The following is a 21,184-nucleotide window of genomic DNA, read 5'->3' on the forward strand; positions in this document are numbered from 1 at the left end:
AGATAGAGTATAAAGTAAATGGGTCTATAGGTGAAGTTGTTCTGGATTATGCTGACAATGTGAAGGACATTGGAGTATATATTCATTGACAAAGAACTATATCGATAAGCATATACATGAAAAATTAAACAAAGCAAATATGATCATGGGACTTATCAGAAGAACTTACAGGTACTTAGACACTGAAAACTTCACATTCCTTTACAAAGCACTAGTCAGACCACATCTGGAAAATTGCAGCTCAGTATGGCACCCTTACAAGGAAAAAGATATTGAACTAATTTAGAGTGTTCAAAGAAGAGCAACAAGACAGATTCCATCTCTTAAAGGTATGAGTTATAGTGAACGCCTGGAAAATATAGAACACTTAGAGGAGATATGATTGATGAGACATAGGATATCTTGAATGGATGTTATGATAGATCAATTGCAAACTTGCTAACACTCAACATATCAGATAGAATTCGTGGACATTCTTTCCTCGAAACAGCATGCACAAGTGGACATCGGAAAATAGTCATTCATAAACAGCATTGTTGATCCCTGGAAGTCGTTATCAAACAATACAGTCACAGCAGCACCAACTATTAACCCATTCAAACAGCGCCTGGACAATTAGTGGAAAAAAAACTAGATATCAAGTATAATAACAAGGCTAATTCAAGCAGAGCAGAATTCCAGACCAGTCGGATCTGAACATATATAGGCTGCAAAGTCTGCATTCTGAATACACCAAAAGTCACCTATCTAAGTTGTCGAGATCCACAGTTTGCATACTTAGCTATAATAGTGTGTGACTAAGGTTCACAGAAGACGGGCATCTCCTTTCTAATTTGGAACGTAAGAGGGTTGAAATCTAAACGAAATAATCAAGACTTTATCAATTCTTGTAGAAGTTATGATGTTCAAAGTTTGATAGAAACATTTTGTAGAACCTTGACAACAACACGTTGACTTCTTAGAAAATAACGAAAGTGTTTAGATTTTATACCTCCCGGTCACAGAAGACGTCCTAGTGGGGGGGGGGGGGGGGTTGTATATCGTTTTCTTAAATCTCTTAACTTTTCAAAGAGATGATAGTTTTGGTAGTTGTATTAATATTTTACGTTGTGTCTTTGCGTTGATACCATCAACTTCTTACAGGGAATTACACTCACTTGGCTAGCTTAGAGGTACTCACTCAGGAATCAATGCACATTGACCAACAGGATGCTTGTAGATAGATTTATTTCACAGCTTAGCGGCAAGTATAAGGCAGATAAAATCAGAAGTCTGTATGGAAGTAGGATTCTGAAGGACTTCCTACCTCCATGGAGAGAACCAGCTCTCACCATATATTCATCCCTTACATTCCACCCTCCAGATCCCCCCCACCCCGTACTATTAAAATGTAACATATGTATAGCACATAACAGAAACTGGGCGTTTCTACATATACAAAACAGATATTACAAATCTTAATTCTAAGATTGCTGACTGGATCAAAATCTCATATCTCTGACGTGGACTTATTGATAATAATGGATTCTTTTATCGAGTTGCTTCAATACCCTTCTTTTGTCTTTAGTCCTGTGTCAGCTCTTGAACTTGTATAGAGTTAATTACAAAGAATTAATTTTATGCTACCAGAGGTCAGTCCCTTTTCTATTGTACCATATCAAGCTGTCAGGACATATGGTTGTCCTATGTCTTTCCTATTGTATCGTAACAAGCTATCTCAGGACATATTCTATTGTACGGTTACAACTGTTTCAGGTCATTCTATAGTTTCTGCAAGTCAAATTATTATGTATGTAACAGTTGCTATGTAAAACCCACAGACTAATCAGATACATTTGTATTCTCTTGAAAGTAAATTGGTTGATGTACGTAGTTCGTACCCTGATTATTTGATCATGGTTGATGGTAGTTTTGAAGCCAGAACAGGATTATTCCCCAATTTTTTCTTCGTTCAGCCAACGAAAATACGACTGACCTATTAAGGGGCCTTATCAGTCGTCACTTAGGCCCCCGCTTCCGGCTGAAAATGAAGAAAAATATTGGCGAACAATCTATTCATATCTCCTTAAATATAACTTATGAAAAAAATCAGGAAAAATAATGACGATTTGGAACGTTTTGACCCATATGTATTGAGAACAGCAAAACCAGTGACGTGGACACGGGTTGTCGTGACGTTGAACGAACTGGGTATATAATCCATAACGAGGCTTGTGAATCTGATCATGATTAAAATCAGATGTAGTGAACTACTTTTAATGTCGTTTGTCACTCACAGAGCAAAAAAAAGAACAAACGACAATAGAAATGGGAAACAAGTTAATAAAGAAATCGCGCCAAATTCACAACACCAGATTTAATCAGATTGGGTATGATACCTGTATTGTTGGCGGCGCGTTGAGCGTTTTCTAAAATGTCGTAAGAGCTCTGCGAGTTTACGCGTAAAGAAGTTTGTCATTTGACGACGATATCACGGTGTTTCATCGTGTCTACCTTCCATATTGTCAATAGTTTGACATTTAGTGCTACTATCTGAGACCACTAAAGAAGTACTATGAAGTGATTTACGAAGTTCACTCTAATTTGAATGATTGTGGACAGATAATTTTTTCCTTTTATATTTTTTTTAACCAACGGTTAATTTTCTATGTACTTATATTTCACACATAATCTACTTCTTACCCGCTTTGTTTACCCTTGGAACTATCACGACCACACCACGTTGTCAAATAGTTATTGGTAACCCGAAACGACTTCAAATTATAAGTAATGGGTGTGACTGTGTAAAATATTCCAAAGAGACGGCAATTTTCTACAATTACCGTTTCAATAGTTTTACAGCGTATTACGGGTTACTGTTTACTCTCTGAGTTTAACACAGCCACTTAGAAAACAGCAAGAAACCCCACATTGTACACTTCTTGGCAAGATCGCAATTTTTACTACATTTTGTCTAAATTGAATGAACAATTTAAAAGTACTGCAACTAGAGGCATGTATGTGGGCGCCAATGTTTTGATGTCTGCATATCAGTTCATTTCACTTGGACAAAATGTGGCAAGAAACTGTATTCATTCAATCTTGTTTAAAGGCGCTGTAACATGCGTTCGTTAGATTTCGCTAAAGCCGGATGTATTTAGTGACGTAATGTCCTTATCGCCATGCATCGCTGGTATGTTTAATCTCGCCGAGATCTCAGTTGGCATGTATCGAATTTCCTCATCAGAAACAAAGGAGGTCGTAACATATAAAAACCAGGATAATATTCAGTGATCATCAGATATTACAAAAGTTCCCTAGTTCATATGAATAAATACAAACATTATGCTAAGGTCCCGAACTAAGTTTAACCATGGAAGTATAATGGGTTATACTTCCATGGTTTAACCATAGACAGTGGAGACTGTCTATGGTTTAACATTCTGTTCTTTACATTTCACCGCAAATTGGGACGATGAGGGCGTCATTTTCTTGTCATTGTTATTGTTTTACAACTCCGGACATCAGACCGTGGACGAATGGAACCTGTTACAAAACAAGGAAAGTGAAAAAATAAATTGCAATGATAACACTTGGCACAGCATGTTGGAAGTACAGAGCCAAGTGTTATCAATCCAATTCATTTGTTTACTTTCACAGTTTGTAAAAGGTTCCCTGCATGTCCACGGTCTGATGTCGGCAGTTGTATTCTATTATTGTCATCATTATTTTATTTGATAGTTGGTTTTATTAAAATGGCCATATGGTGAGAAATTTGTAGTTATTTTGGAATATGAATGAATGAATGAATGAATGAATGAATGCCACAACATAGACCATCCAAGTATGTGTTTGTACTCAATAAAGTGCCCCCCCCCAAAAAAAAAAAAAAAAAAAAAAAAAAAATTCAGAATTCTTGATGTATATACACAAAGTAATTTATAAATAAACTGCATGGGTAGATACGCGTAATCACTACGTCACGTCCAGAGCTGAGCATGCATATGTCATATTATTTCACAATTTATTGAATTACAAATAACGGACTTGGTCTATGTTGTTTCACATTGCCGTCCAAGAAGTAATATATAGTACAGTTGTTTTATTAACTGTCAATCAAAAGTAATTACCCATTTCTCACCTATATGACCCCTTTAATAATGGCTTCTCAGATTACAATTCTTTGGTTTACACCGATGGTGGCGCTTTCCGTGAAAATGTAGTTTTTCTGTGTGCCCATTCAAGGCCAGTGGGAAAAGCTAAATAATTGCATTTGTTTGGAAGGGAATCGTCTTTAAAGACTACAGCAACAATTACGATAGAAATAAAGAAAGAAAACTGAAGCTATTATGGGATATATTTCAGACACATTAGGTTTGAATTTCGTTCTTACTTTATGTAAGTAAACATTCACAGTTGTGGTGGTGGTGGTGGTGGTGATGATGATGATGATGATGATGATGATGATGATGATGATGATGATGATGATGATGATGATGATGATGATGATGAAGGTGGTGGTGGTGGTGGTGGTGGTGGTGGTGGTATCCTTACGACTTCAGTGATGACTGATGTAATACTAACAACAATAAAATGGGTGAACCTGGGATTAAAAATATATGGAAGTCGCTTACCCACGACATCAAAATGTCACCGAGACGACATCATTCCGTTTGTGTCAAGTCACACTAGACATGCAGTAACTGTAAATGTCAACCTATTACTTTCTGAGGGCCTCATTTCCAAGCTTTTACCAATACATGGCATTTGATCAGAAGGTAATAACGACTCATCACGTTCAGTCGTTCAAATATTCAACACTTTATGTACTTCTCACATTACCGTATTTTCAGCAGCTCTGTGCACGTATTGTCTCTCTTGCATTTTAGGACGACTGTGGAGGTCAATTTCAATAGATGCTTTTATTAAATATATTGTTTATTGTATACAGCAACCCGGAGGGGCATATACGTCTTCTTTTTTTTAAATTCTGTACGATGTGTAGATCACTACTCCTACACAACAACGACGTGTTGAAGTGAGGTTAACACAGCTAGCTATGGGCAATGGGAGATACGTGCGTCAGAGAACATGTGTGTGTTTAATACACGGCTGTCATACGATATATGTCTGTACTGCATATGGCATTTCTTTCAGACATGTAACAAGCGTGGAAACAAATTTTATTTGGATTGATAGTACCATCAAAATTATATGTACATTCTGCAATTACACTTACTTGCATTCCACAAAAAAGAAAAACGTTCACCAAAATAGACCTACTGTCCAATCTGGGATTATCTGTGTAATAGGCTTATTTTAGGAGTTTTTTTTCCCGGGAATTGCACTCAAAATGACATGTATTATTCTTATTATTGCGAACGATAAAAGTGTAGAAACAAAATAAAAGACTTGACTGTAACCATTACAGTTGGGATCATTTCATCACAAACTGATCGTCTGCTCTAAAAAGAAAGGGTGTTATTTTAATATTAAACTTGCACTGGCTACAATGCTAAAAATTATTCATTTTTTGTTTCTAAATTAGAAGACATTACACCTATTACAGTAGTTACTGGTCGATTTTATCCGTAGCTAGTCGGAGTAGTGACAAGATTAAATCTTGAGCGAAAGCTTTGTTTTTTGAATGCCTCGACTAATATGGTAGTGCTCATTTACATATAAATATTCAATATCGAGACGTCATCAGCTATACACTTTCAGTCGATGATTAATTTATGGTGCGACGCGCGAGTCTCCCCGGGGGCGTCTCGCTCGTGAATTATGTGCAAATTCAAATTGTTTGCAGTTTTGTGCTGGCGCTGATACCGTACCGTAACATTTAAATTCATAAAATATCCTTACCGTGTTTTGTGAACAGCTACACACAATGGCTATACCTATATCAATGACTCAATACACCTCATGGTGTACAATATTGAGAAGTACCGGTAAGTCCTTACATCTTACAGAAACAGTTTGACTAGAAAAGATGCCCCCCCCCCCCCTTTTCTCCTCCCAGTTCTCTTGACGTCATGGCATTGACTTCTGATATATCTATTTCATCAAAGGGAAGTATTCATGTACTAGTAACCTTGGTGATCCACTTATCTTTATGTCAGATGATACAGGATCGGATATACCACCCCCGGGATACCATCATGTAATTAGGTACTATCACCATGCATCGCACAACACTCCATTCTATAACATATGTAATCGCATGTAATCTTATCTGTTATCTATGGTATATCCATATACGTATTAATTCCATGCCTGCCAGTACTGTGACCTGGTACCCTGGTAATGAAACCAGTTACTTTGAAGGGTTATAGGACTGGCTACAATTCTTCGTCGAATGTTGTATATTTACTGCCACAACGTGGTGGTAAGGAAGATCCCCTATAATTAAGTATGCATGTATGTATGTACCTATATTTGTCGTAGGGCAGGTAGTTGTCTAGGAAGCTTCGTACCTGGTAAACCTGTCTCCAAAGAAAGATGGTTTTCGTCAGACTCCATGTTGATTAATTTGGGTAATTCTGATTCTGTATGCACAGTTTGTAAAATGTTGACAATGAATGTGCAAAAGCGGATGCTCTTTTTTAATTGTTATTTTGCAAGGAGTGGGTCATTTTGTACATCTGAACTTGGTATACTTTTTTTCTTCAAACCTGGTTACATCATCATACCATTACCATTGCAAGATAACGGGGCACAATCTTTACTAGTTTACATTTACAGCCATTATTCGTACTACTAAAACATGTTGAATTGTGTCAAGCAAGTGGTACAACACCCATCAGTTATTCAGGTAGGATTCAAACAGTAGTGCTCATTATTTTGCTGACATAACCTATTCCACTATCCTGACATTTTGAATTTTTAAATTGTTGCTCCGTTCCCTCAAAATGTTAGGATAGTGGAATAGTTTAGTGATTGCTATTTTCAAGTCTACAGGTAGGCTACAACCATCTTCATGGAAATATAACCCACGGCCAAGAGTTTCCTCTGTTATTAACTTCATATATGAGGCTGTAGCGGTGTAAATGAGCTTCTGTGCAATTTCAAAACCAACTTTGGCTGAAAACCGGGCCTTAGTTATAGTCTGCATGTCAATTTATTAGAACTTGCCTCAGGTTCAAAGATCAATAGGACAGTACATGGTGGACTGAGGAATAAATTCTCAGATAGAGATACTTTTCTACACAAGTAAACTCATCACCAATGTTTACAAGAGTTAAACATCAAATTTAGTGTGAATCTAACCGTACATGTATGAACTTGACATGAACTAAAAGGGAATTCCAAAAGTAACGTTAATGCAAAAGTTAGCATACCACATTCTTACTAGTACTGTTCCTAGAATGTGTGTGTGTGTGCATGTACAGTTCCACTCACAAAAGCTGTATTTATAGTACAATACACATTTAGATGCAAAACACTCAAAGCTCACGCAACTGCAATTCCCACACTTTTATTGCCAAGAGGAATAATACAGAATTTGAACGTCAGCAAAGCTGGGAGAGCTCCACAGTCTGAACTTCTCTAAATCGAATACGTTGTTACTTCAATCTTGTTGAGTTTTTTTGACTCCTTCCTTTGTGAAAACAGCTTGAAAATTCAAGGGCTGTCCGCAGTTATTAAGTAATTCATCCTCAACCATACTTTTAGTCTACTAGAAGCAGAGGACACTAGCACACAGGGTTCTGAGCCAGAAAGGCAACTTTACTTCAGCACCAAGAATGCCTGGTTTCTTTTAACTACTTTATATGAAATACTGACTAAATCTAACAACTGTGCTCATATAGTGAATAATTAAGCAGAACTACAACATTTAGAATCTCTCTACAGCAGGTCACAGCTAGAAATTTCACTAGACCTAAGTGTGATCTTTTTGTGGTTTTTTTTACTTTCTTTTTATTAAGAACTTCCACAAACCTTGAAGTGGAAGAACCTCCAGGCTGGCAGTTCTAGTACTTTTTTGTCGATAAAATATTTAAAAAAAATTCACGAAAAAAATAAGAGGCCAACAGCTGTCAATATATTGAAAGGAATTCGTGGAAACTTTTTTTTTCATATTTTTTTCTTTCTTTATAGTATGCCTACATGTTAACAAGGCAAATTGATAAAACATGCATTACTGAAATAATTTTGTGACACATGACAAAAAAATAATATAAAGCTACAACTTGAAAAAAAAAATTCATCTCTTTATCAAATAAAGATTTATCTTGAGAATGGTTACCTCTACGTTTGAAGTACTTGTAGTTTTATGGTTTTTTGGTTTCCATTGAAGTGCAAAGTTTAAAAAAAAAGCCCGTCTAGAACTTGCAGCACATAGCAAATATCAAGTGATGGAATATTAGAATAAGCGCTTCTACTGAGGTCTTGACACTTGGCCTACACAATGGAGTTCCCCTGGCAACAGTGCTGTCCTCCTATGGTTGCTATAGCGATAGAGTGATGCATCCTCCTTCTCAACAAGTCCAGTTGTTTTGCTTGCAGGTATTACACAACTTTTCATACTTTTTTTTTTCTCGCGAGTACAATGGAGAGGTATTAATTCTTCCGACTATCACATTTAAACACACCAATGTAAGAGCTGCATGATATATGCCATTAGGAGTCTAATTACTACATACAGAGGAAAGCAGAAAATTCAGAATATAACAGTACTAGAAGGTCGTCTTTCTCTGCAATATCATGCTAAAACAAAACTATCTCTGCAATATGGTATACGGACTCCAATAAAATATTTTTTTTTCTTCCCTTAGGAATATTTGGCTCTTCATATTGTACAATCTAAACATGTGACACTACAAAGGGCATTGAGATGTAATGACATTATACTATCCATGTAAATTTTTTTTTTTTTTTTTTATAATTTTTTTTTTCTTACTGATGTTTTGTGAAAGCTTAGCAGAACTGGTGAAGACGGAGCACTAGAAAACACATTTTTGACAATGTACAAGACGATCAAAAAGTGTAAGACCAGATTAACAGGAAACCATTTAGGTGACTAACTAGGAATAGTGAGCAATTTTTTGCTCACACTTAAAAGACTTCTTTGGGGGAGACGAGCATGTTTGGTATTATCAACATCTGAAAAGATTTCAACTTAATATTTAAATGTTTTGTCCTATTTTCTGAATGAGACTTCAAGAGACTGATAGTTCTTGTGTAATATAAGATACTTTAGGGATGTCTAGTTGTCACCGCCGTCACCACCTTCTTCATCGCCTTGTGGATCAGTCGTCCATAACTGAAAGAGAACACAAAACACAACATCTACACGTTACCAGGTAGGAACACCTTATACATGTACTGTACTTTGCATAAGCTAAGTTGTATATGTTCAAACCATAAATATGGTATTAATCTTCTTCTCACTGTCATGGCAATGTGCATTTACACGTTCTCCATTCAGTGGAAAAATTGATCTTCGATTCTGACAACAAAATGCGTCATGCATTCAAGTTTGTAAGTTGTATGCTATATTCATATTATTCCAAATACATTTCTTACTTGAGCTAAAGAATACTAATCTTCCATTCTAAGTGATAAGGCCCCTACGTCCCTCAGCTGAACAAAGGAAATTGTTGGAGAATAACAAAACTATACCTATACGCTATCAAATTATAATGGCAACAATGGACATGTGTAATTTGGTTAATCTACATTCCACATCAACAGCCCTCATCTCTCTTCAGGTACTAGACCACAATTAACAGAGAAAGTTGTGACTGGTTTTCAAAGACTAATGCATGAAAAAAGTATTCACTTGACTAGACCTTAATCTCTGCACTAAAAATTCCAAAGTACCCTCCTCCCCTCAGTGTCATCTACACCTACTTGACACATCATTGATGTATTGCTACTTCTTGTCACCCACCAACATTTAGCAATACCCTATCCTTCTACCATGGAGTGACTCACAAGAAATCTAAATTTCACCCATTTTGACCCACAACAAAAATTGTTGTCATTGATTAGAGGACACACTACCCTCCCTTCTAACATGCAAATAAAAGTGAAACCCCCTCCTTTTTTGTCATGCATATCGGACTACACTAAATGAGGATAATATAGGAAGCAATACCTCACTACATTACATGGTGTACACTTAGAGGGCTAAATTGAATACGCAGTCCTCTGGTGGAAAAGCCTCTATAATCAGACACAAATAGCTTTATTCGATAAACAGACACAATAAAAGGTCCTTACTGTTAGGTTGTCTCTAAGCAGCTGCATGATAAGAGTGCTGTCTTTGTACGAGTCTTCATTCAGTGTATCCAATTCTGCAATCGCATCATCAAACGCCTGCAGTGTTGTGAACATACACAAATCAAATGCAATTATGTCAGTGATAGCTACAATATGGTAATAATATTATTAGTATCACATCTTATAACTTCTTTTTTTAAATAAATATTTCCTTTTTTACAGGATAGCGCTATAGTTTTAAATACACCTTGGTTTGGACTGTTGTAGTATCTAGAAATTCTTACTGCCCATTTCAAGTTACCAATCTCTGGCTCACTTTGATACAACCACACAAAAACCAATAAGAAACTGAACATTTGACACTAGAAAGCACAATCGCCATTTCATGCTACGTTTTGTCTATTATGAAATAAACCATTTCAACATACTGCTACAGACAAACACATAAATAAATAAATAAATAAATAAATAAATAAATAAATACAACTGCTTCAACTACACAACAGAAAAGTGGACATGTCAATGTTTTGGCATTCTGCATTTGATGTCTGCAGATTCTCGGCATCATGGTACTTTACTTTGTTTCATGTAGACAAAATGTAGCAAGAAACTGTATTCCTTCAATCTTGCTATCTTAACGTATAAAGTGAGCCAGTAACTTGAAATGGGCTGTATAATGTTCAGGTGGTTCAGATTGTACAACCCACTTCGTAATTGTGGTAATCGTGAGGTGAAATCCTCTTTCTCTAAAGAGGGGTTTTATTTGTAAACAAGTGTGTAATTACTAGTTGGGAAAAAGGCTTAATCATACACTACTGGTTAGGATTGGAGTCCAAACGATAGTGGTAGAAGGCAAATGAATTTATAGCACCGACTTCACCCTACTGAATATGTATTACTCTGGCAAGAAGACTTTCAACACGCTAAGACAGTAACAAGATATAACCGGTAGCTTATCAAATCTGGTATGATTATCCGATGTGTGCACCAACAATATACATGCACTTTCTACTAGTTTCAATAATGCTGATTATTAGGAAATTGATGGAACTCATTCTGTTGGCATAGTATTCTCTGCGAACAAAGTAATATAGTTGCCTAAACCCTCGTTATCTCTGAAAGCCCTCTTGGTGAAATGAAAATCATAGTCCAAGCCACCACATTTTAAGCATATATTGGAGAATGTCCATAAACATTCATGACTGGTGTAATAACCAGCATGATATGAGTTTACAGTGTTGTTACTGATTATGAACTACCGTACTAGTAATAACTGAGTACTTTGTCTAGTGAGATGACTACTCATGCCACCACCACTACAAGTACAATATTAATCAGGTTTGACTCATTAAGATTTAGACAACAAATCTCGTCAGATTGAGATATGACAACATGATTGAGTGACAAAAACTAACAATACTTTGTGTTAAGTGTCTTTCATTAGCTTGAACAGTAAATGTCCTTAATGATGTGGATAAATGCAGTTTTTTATCAGTTTTAGAAACCTTGTAGCAAAAGAGAAAACTGATTAAAGTATTCCCTAAACAATCAACCCTAGCTTTCACAGAAATCTATACCTCCAGTAAAATGTATACAGAATTGTCTAGTGTTATCAATTTACAATCTACATTGTATGACTAAAAGCAAATTAATTTTCTTCCGAGAACTTTTTCACAAGATGGCTCACAGACAGCAATTTTCGTACTTGCTAGTTAGACGTGAAATGGAAAATTCTGGGTCTGGTGAAAGTGTTGGTAGCATTATCGCATGACATGAAGTGGTGTGGAGTATGATTGTCATTTCATCAAGAGGGCAATCAGAATTTACAACTGTTGTATGTCCTTGTCACTGTACATATATGCACACACACAAAATTCTGAAATGCTATCATCAGGGTTAATACACCAGGTCAAATAACATTCCAGGACTATTCTGATCAACTTTGGTCATTTTTCAGGAATGTTGACGACCAAAATACATTTTTATTTGTCAACATACCTGCTTTTTTAGTATACATTTCTCACCTATCTAGGAGGACAATGCTGTTTGATTGATTTTCCAGGATTTGACCACATTTTCAAGGTCTTCCCAGGTGTCCTTTGGAATTCCAGGACTTTCCAGTTCGTGTATGAACCCTGATGATACACACTTTCAATCATTAGAACAGCTTATTGATAGAACAAGCCTTCAATCAAAGACATACCCCTAACTTGTGTATTTAATGGCCAAGTTAGTGTGCAAATTTGAATGGTGTAACTGTCTCTAGATACAAAGCTTCAGAATTTACCTTTGGGGTATAGACATTTAAATGGCATCTTTGTTTATTCAACTTCTTGAGTTAACATAGAAAGAAAACTTTTTGGTCATAGCACCTTGATAATGTTTGTCAAGGTCAAAGGTCAATCTCTTATCACCATTGATAATGTGTGGGTAAACACTTGAATAGTGTTCATATGTATCAACTTTTGAAGATGACAAGCAAAATATGCGAGAATAGTTGCTTATGGACTCTGGGTTCATACTTTATAATGAAAATATCTACTCAGCGTCCAAACATTTCTTGGAAGTAAATCCCAATGTTTAGCTATCTTGTCAACATCATAGAAAATTATTGTGTTTGTTTACCACAAACATGGCTGCCATATTTCACATCAAGGTCACAAAATTAAGTGACTTGCATATGTCTCCCTTAGTAAAAACCATGTGATTAAAATATCATCACTTGAAATGTTGATTCAAAAAGCTATGCAGATTACCCAAATTTGGTTATTTGACCTTGAATAAGTCTTTCAAGGTCAAGGGCCAGGGTCTTTTACAAAAAAGCTCATATTTGATAATATGGGTGGAGCCACTTGAATGAAGTCACTACGTATTACACCTCCAAAGTTATGGTGCATATTGTGAAATTTAAAAACAAATATGGCTACCATTCGGCCACATATGATTCGGTTGTAAAACATAGTGGCATGCTTATGTCTCACATATGCTACCTTTGTGCCAGATTTGGTTGAAATTAGTTGGTGCATGCCAGAGATATGAAGATGACGGAATTCAATGCACAAGTCCCCTCTGGGTGGCGCCTGTTGGGACTAACAAAGACTGAAGTTGATATATATTATATCTACCCATTCCTCACCTTTTTTGCAAGAGTACATGCTTTATCAGGTGCATTTTGAATTTCATAATAAAATACTGAGAAGTTAAGCGCCAAACCGAGGCGAATAGGATGTGTTGGCTGCATTTTCTGCTTACTAATTTCAAACGCCTCTTTATAAGCTCCTAGTGAACTCTCTACAATTCCTACAGAAAGAACAAGAGAGAATAGAAAATTTAACAAATATTCAGATCAGAATGCAGAATGAAATTACTTCGGAAATAAAAATCCTAAACTCTTTTTACCACTTTGTTCCCAAAAACTCAATATGGCAAAGTTTGGAAACGATTTTAATTTCAGAGGCATATTCAACCATAATATGGATGTATTAACAAAATCTGAAATGTGAGCCTACGTATTTGATGATTTCATGTACACACACAAAGTTGAATATTGGCTCGCGCTAGTCTTATTACGGAATAGAATGAATGGTGTGTAGAGCTGATTAAATGCAAGTCTGGTAATCAAGCTCAGATGAACACAGATGGCTTGGCATTAGGAGAAACCATACATCACAAGCAGTCCATTCCACACTCAAATTAATTTCACAGCCTTGTTATATTTATAGTTCCCAGCAACTTGATCAGTATTTATGGCTTGCAAAGTTATACAGGCATCTCAACAGGCATCTCTCTCATTGTAAAGGCATGATTGTCTAGAGCTTTGGAAAATAAAACACCTAAGTGTATAAAAGTTATTTTACTAGAGCTTTGTCAACACTATAGGTCAAAAGGATAATAAACAGATATCAAACTGTAAAAATACAGCAATTTCACATTCATACTTCTCTCTCTCTCACTCACTCATGCTATGTTGAAGAATGGAAACCTATCTCTTCACAATATCAGAGAATCGTTTGTAAGCCATAAATACTGATGAGAGTCGCTGGGAACTATAAATATAACAGGTTGTGAAATTAATTTGAGTCTTGACACGACTGCTTGTCATGTACGGTTTCTCCAAACTCCAAGCCATATAATTTACAAAATCACTGGGTAACAAATAGATAGGAACTTTGCCTACTAACGAAAATTTCTATTGACAGTGTCAACAAAATTCAAAATCCCAAATTTTCACTAATACCTTGTCAGTATCGTCAGGGGTATACTGTGCAATGGGCTACTGTCATTCGCTTTACTATTGGGATTTGGTTTAAAGAAACTGTTTGACTCTGACTAGAAATTTTCATCACCAAGTATGAACCCAGAGTTGATGAACATTCATTCTCGCAGGAACTTTGCTGTTCTCAAATAAAATCACTCATTCTTCAATTCATGATCAGATACAAGTTGTAGAGTTACTTCACTAGACTTTCTCTCGGCAATGGCTTATAATGCTCAAATTGGATTTCCCGTATTGCAGCTTATACTTTACAACTGAATGAAGGATACAAATTTCTTGAAATCATGGCTAGAGATTGAAAGCTCGCAGTAATGCTTTCATATTTCTAAGTGTGTCAAATTGGTTAAAACTACTTCCAGCATTTTAAATCCTGTCCTTTACCGAGACGGTGAATGTTAGTCACATCATGTCCATGATACAATCAGAATAAAAATAGTTGATACTCCATACATTTCCTTCTTACAAGACATCGCCAAAAAAATACCTCACAAACATAATTACCATCTCTATCCTTTTCACTTGCAACTTCTGCTAAATAACGATAATAATCTCCTTTCATCTTCAAATAAAACACATTACTATCGGCTTGTTCTGTAGCTTTAGGAATTAAATATTTCTCAAGAAGTTCCTGAAAAAAAATATGAAAGCATACCATCAGGCATTTGTAGACCATAAGGAATATTTATAAATGTGATATCATTGTTACAAGTTTTAATATTGATATTATTTCAAAGATGCTGGTAATCACACTTTAAAAGAAATCCAAAGATATCAATATTAATGTTTCTGAAATTGCCACAAATTGTGTCCATAAATATCATAATAATGGTACTAACATTCTACACACAAATTTTATCCATATGAATGTTGTGCATATTGGTACAAATATTTCTGGAATTAGAATTAATTTTTATCCTAAGTACCACATAAATATTATGTGGAATGACGTATAAATATGACTGGAATTGACACAAATTTCAGTTACACTAACACATACATATTAGAGTAACAAATGTTTAACCATGGACTTGGCAAAAATAGGAGCCGTAGTAACACACAAATATTACATCATGGATGTATAAGTGTCTCTTGGAGTTGACATAAATTCTGTCCACAGTAACACACAAATACCACAAAACTGTTCCTGGAATCGGCACAAATCTTGTCAATAGAAATATTACAAGGGCACATAAACGTTTCTTCTTGGAATCTGTGCACATTTCATCCACAGTAACACAAAAATTACATACAAAGGCAAATAACTTTCTGGGATTGGCACAAATAAATGGTGTCTATAGTAACACATAAATATTACATATATTGGCATGTAAGTATTTCTCACATTTTATCCATAGTAACAAACAAGTATTATACACAGTAGCGAATCAATGTTTCTGGAATTGGGTCAAATTTTGTCCACAGTAACAAATAAATATAAAATGGCCTATGGGCAGATAAATGTTCCTGGAATCAGCAGAAATTCTGTCCACTGTAACACATGAACATATAGAAAATAATGTACCTACAGATTGGGAAACGGTCAATTCATAGACAGTTTAAAACAATTACCATTTCTTTAAAATTCATAGATTATGACATGATTAATTGCCCATGTGCATACTGCCTGACAAACACTATCACAATTACACACAATGACATCTACATTTGTAATTAACACTACAATTTCAAGAAATACCCCACTGCTTGTAACAGAACTGCTTTGCTATAAATATGAACACTGACACCAATATTTCTATCAAGTCTTATGTTACACATAACAGAGTTAAACTGACTAAAAAATATTGCCTACTGTACTGGCAAGGCATAACCAGCAAATCAAATACAATAGGGCCTGGGTAAATCCTTTTTTCTTTCAAATATATTTTGAACTGTTTTCAACATACATTTTGGACCATGTTCACTAAAATACAAGACAGTCTGAGTTAAACTATTCAATTTTCTACCGTTACATTTTGACACAAATAATGACAATGCCAGACATTGAAAGCTACAATTATCAAGCAGCAAAAATCATTTTCTAATGCAATAAAAAAAAAATACCCCCAATGGCGTTGTAGCACAACTGTACATTTTTTAAAAACGTTTATCCATATGCTAGTCCATGCTAACAATAGGTGTTCATTTGCTGAATGACTATCCAGTTGCCTATCCAACCATGTTGCTATCTTTATGATATATGCTATCATTTGGCTGTTGCTCAGGGCGTGGTCATGTTGTTACATATATTTGCATACATTTGTGTGTTTTTGTTCACTTGTGAATTCCTGATATTATCTTTGCAATATACGTGATCATTTGGCTGTTACTGTGGGCATGGTCTTGTTGCTAGGCAAATTTACATACATTTTTTGAATGTTTATTCAATTGTCTATTAAACCCTGTTATCTTTGTGAAATACACCACCGTTTGGCTGTTGCTATGTGTGTGGTAATGGTTGCTAGGGTATTTGCATACATTTTTGGAATGTTTACTCACTTGCCTCCCAGATGATGTTATTTAACCAAAATATACTGCCATTTGGTTGTTGCTAAGGGCGGGTCATGGTTGCTAGGGCCAATTTTGTCAAAACATTTAGAAGAAAATCTGCAGAATAACACTTCTAGAAACGTCTCACCAAGTTTCAGACTCATTGACCAAGTACTTTTTGAGATAAACATTTTTGACCAAAAATGAACATTCTTACACCTAATTTGCATATCACTCATAGAATCATTGTATGCTTAATGCTTCTTCATCCATACATCCCTAGATGCATTCCCATTAAATTTCAGCCCAATCTGCTCAGTAGTTTTGGAATTATAGATTTTTAACCCAAAAGACACATTTTTAGCCCTAATTTGCATATTACTGATGGAATCATCATGTCATGAACAAATCTTACTTTACACCCCCTTAACAATGTTCCCACTAAATTTCACACCAATCTGCCCAGTAGTTTCTGAGTGTAAGTTTTTTGACCAAAAATCACATTTTTTTACCCAAATCACACATCTATCTTGCGATCATTTTGATTTGAACAATTTCCCAACTAGACACCCAAGGTAATGGACCCACCAAATATCGTGGCAATCGGTTCAGCGGTTTTTGACTTTAAATTGTTTACACACACACACACACACACACACACACACACACAATCCCTATAGCACTACTGAACCTCAGTACAGTTGTGCTAATCAACTTTGACCATAAAGAATTATCTGAATGTTTTTATTTTCACTAGACATAGGAAATGTTCATAACATTTTCCAAGCTTTGTTCTGTAACTTCTTTCTCCACTGTCACACTTTTCTAGCTAGTCTAACAGGCAGTCATGTTTTCCTCAAACCATCCATAAATTTCTAATATTTCAATTCAAACTAGATATCTAATGTACAAATTTTCCTTCATTTCAGAGCGATATAATTATATCCAATGCAGGTACCCAACTAAATACCTTTTAGCACACACTCAGTATTCCTATGGTTGTGAGAGTCGTAGCCTAAAGGTTTTTCCTCCCCATCAGCAGTACTAAAATTGGTAAGAAGCAAAACCACCTACGTTTCATGTCTAAAATGTATTGCTATCTATAATAATGACATTGTAATGGTGTGCCCTGTCAGCTTGGTGCACCAAAACCTGTCCCTATCCCCTTACTGAAATAACTCGCAAGAAAACAGTCATATTTCACCCACAACAAATAAAAAAGTCGCTTTTCATCAGAAGGCATAACACTGTAATCACTTTCATTTCTGTACTGTATGAGAACTACCCTACAAGAGAGGAATAAATTAGGAGTCTGAGAATGTGTCACCAGATGTGTATTGCACCTATATGAACTTGATATTCATACATCACCACCAGACTACACACACACACACACACAATGGATTCAAATTAACACAGTGCTTCTTTATAAATTATACAACAGTTATATAGTCTGCACATAATTTACATACATAATATGTATCTATGAGGTACAGAATTTGTCATCAACTCCAAACTTGTCTGTTATGTCATTAACAAATTATTTCTAGGTCAGTAATTGTCACTAGCCCAAAAGTGAAATACCTTAGGCATACACACAAAATCATGACCACTGCTTAAAAAATACCCACACTGAAAGAATTACAATACAATAGTGTATATGACATAGCTCCATCAATTTAGATTTTAATTCACTTTCCATAACGCACCCAATAGGAATACTTTTCTTCTACAGTCAAATGAGTAAGCTTTTTTCCTTGAAGTATATAAGGCAAACTCTACTAAATTTAGGCTTGAACACTTCAGTGCACAAAACACATATATCATCACTGAAAAATTGCCTACTTACTACCAGATTATTTTCAATTGCCTGTTGGCAAAATTCAACCAATGCTCACTTATTTTTATGAAATAAAGCTGATCTTCCTGAAGACTTGTATTCCTTTTAAATATAAAAATTGTTTCAAAGCTAGTAGGAGTTGGCCACAGCAGAATATAAGAAGCTGTAAACTAGAATGTCATTTTTTGAATAACATTTTATGAGCAGTGAGAGAGAACAAGACAATATTTCTCTTGATCAATACAATTTTACTATGAATGGTTATGGTGGGTTAGGAAAAAAATGTGATTTTTTTTCTATTAGCATTCTGAACACAAGTACTAGACTAGAATTAAAAATAGGAAAACAACGACACAAGTGTTCAGAATCCATATCATGTACAGTGAAAAAAAAAAAAAAAAACAGGTAAAATTTTTACGAGATCTTGACCTCAGGAGTGCTTGAAGGATTTAATAATCATTGCAGTCTATGTCTAGTCCTTTTGGCACGATTCCAACACCTGATAATCCATCACACAGTCTGAATATTGAACCCATGTGTTCTGTCCCAAGACACTAATAGTTTACTTGCAGTAAGAATAGGACAGTCACTATGACTAATTTCATAAGATTTGTACGATACTTCCTGTATGGTCATATACCCTGCATTAGGAGAAGATGAGACTAATAATTCAATTCAACCCTACTCTCAGGAAATGGCCAATATGACAATTTCTCCTCTACACACATCACTGAAACATGTCTACTTCACATGAAAGCCTGTCTCTCTATTTGAAACGTATTGAACCATGACAGTTCTATCAACTTATGACAGCCTCTCACTGCAACAAAATCATGGCAATTATACCGATCTCCCTTACTCAAGCTCTCGAGAACTGCCATGTTGGTGTATAACAACTCATCTACTGAACTACTGAGCACTTAAAACCTGTTTAGAAGAGCGACTACATAGCTTGCATGTTTCACTGCCATATATAGCACATTGAACCCCTCATTTGCATGGTCATGCTGCCGTTACCTCTTTAAGTAACAACTTCCCTTTTTATCAAAAAATACTACTCCATGTTCACATTTTTGTCACTGATGCACACATGGTGTCAAGTCTGACTATTTCACTCAAGAAAATAAGGCGAAGTTGGATATTTAGTAGGGATTCAATACTAAACAGTTAATTGTTGGGTGGGGCAAGCAATGTAACACTGTCATTTCAGTTGCACATTACTCACTCCTTTGGCGATCGTTCGACAGTGCACCATAGACATTCTTTATATTCAATACATGAAAATCGGGAGTCTGTTGTGTTGAATTTACGAAAACACGTTCCTATTGAAATTACCATAGTGTTAATTATTTAAAGAGAATACAATGAGTGGGGCCAAAGTGTTGTCAAATCTTTTCTATGTAACATTACCATCCACATAAAAGACGTGCCCGGCGAGTTGAATGACCCGACCCGTACACCTAATGAATGGGCAACCACAAAATCTTACCACAAGTCTAGACATATGCCATTGTATATAAGAAGAAAAAATATCAATTTGAAAAGAACAGTAAAAGTCAAGATATAAAAAATTCTGAAATGTCAAGAAATAAACATGTCATTATAATGCAGACAGTGTAGTTCTCGCCATGAAACATCGTTCTACCTACCAATACATCGTTGCAGATATCTCGTAGTTCCTGTTCAACTTTCTTTCTGTATTCGCTTGACATCGACCTTTTCTTCTCGCTGCCTTCAGTTTTCTGCTCGATGCTAGTTATCACCCTCCATGACGAACGCCTTGCCCCGACAACATTTTTGTAAGCCACTGACAGCAAGTTACGCTCTTCGTTGCTCAGCTCTATGTTTCCTTCTGTCACAGCTTTCATTGCCTGGGCCATATCATCATACCGCTCGGCCTGCTCGGCCAATTTGGCCTTGTGCACCAGATCGTCTTTATCTGTGGGCTTTGGATCCATTTCTCTATAATCAAAAAGTCTGTCGTCTCAAACAAATCAATGAGATGAGTCAAGAAATGGAACCCTTCCTACACAATATTCTAACTATATTACAGGACTTCAAGGGTCTAGAAATGGCGGACACTTAGACCGAGCACATTCAGAGAAAATTTTAAATATTCATTCACCTCATATCATACACAACATCACACATAAAACCAACATCGAGGAATTTGTTCATAATATACAAGTTTAAAAGTAATTTACAAAATGCCTACCTGCTTTAAATTTAACCCGAAAATCGAGTATACGAGGAATTCCGGGACTATATTGGTCCAGCGTAGTAAATTGTAGGTGGTGCGGTTACCTGGATTCCTCTTCCACAGTTCAGTGCACGGGGTTTCAGTATTTCAAATCTAGGGAAAATAATGACGTCAT

The 21,184-nt window shown here is 35.8% G+C and overlaps 1 protein-coding gene across 3 annotated transcripts; it reads right to left on the bottom strand.

Annotated features, from left to right (window-relative positions):
- Positions 1 to 7,425: 7,425 nt before the first annotated feature.
- On the bottom strand, positions 7,426 to 21,162 carry LOC144445126 (14-3-3 protein zeta-like). 3 transcript variants are annotated; one of them, XM_078134681.1, is made up of 6 exons: positions 21,025 to 21,162; positions 20,459 to 20,786; positions 14,984 to 15,110; positions 13,343 to 13,506; positions 10,207 to 10,302; positions 7,426 to 9,244 (listed from the first exon to the last, which is right to left on the bottom strand). In XM_078134681.1, the coding sequence occupies exons 2-6, from the start codon at positions 20,765 to 20,767 to the stop codon at positions 9,188 to 9,190; spliced, it is 753 nt and encodes a 250-aa protein (XP_077990807.1). In that variant the 5' UTR covers positions 20,768 to 20,786; positions 21,025 to 21,162; the 3' UTR covers positions 7,426 to 9,187. The 3 variants fall into 3 exon arrangements, with proteins under 3 accessions (XP_077990807.1, XP_077990809.1, XP_077990806.1); XM_078134683.1 differs by having other exon boundaries at positions 20,459 to 20,771; positions 21,025 to 21,152; XM_078134680.1 differs by lacking the exon at positions 21,025 to 21,162 and having other exon boundaries at positions 20,459 to 20,894.
- Between the last annotated feature and the right edge of the window lie 22 nt (positions 21,163 to 21,184).

Source organism: Glandiceps talaboti, chromosome 13, assembly GCF_964340395.1.
Source record: "Glandiceps talaboti chromosome 13, keGlaTala1.1, whole genome shotgun sequence".
NCBI classification, from domain to species: domain Eukaryota; kingdom Metazoa; phylum Hemichordata; class Enteropneusta; family Spengelidae; genus Glandiceps; species Glandiceps talaboti.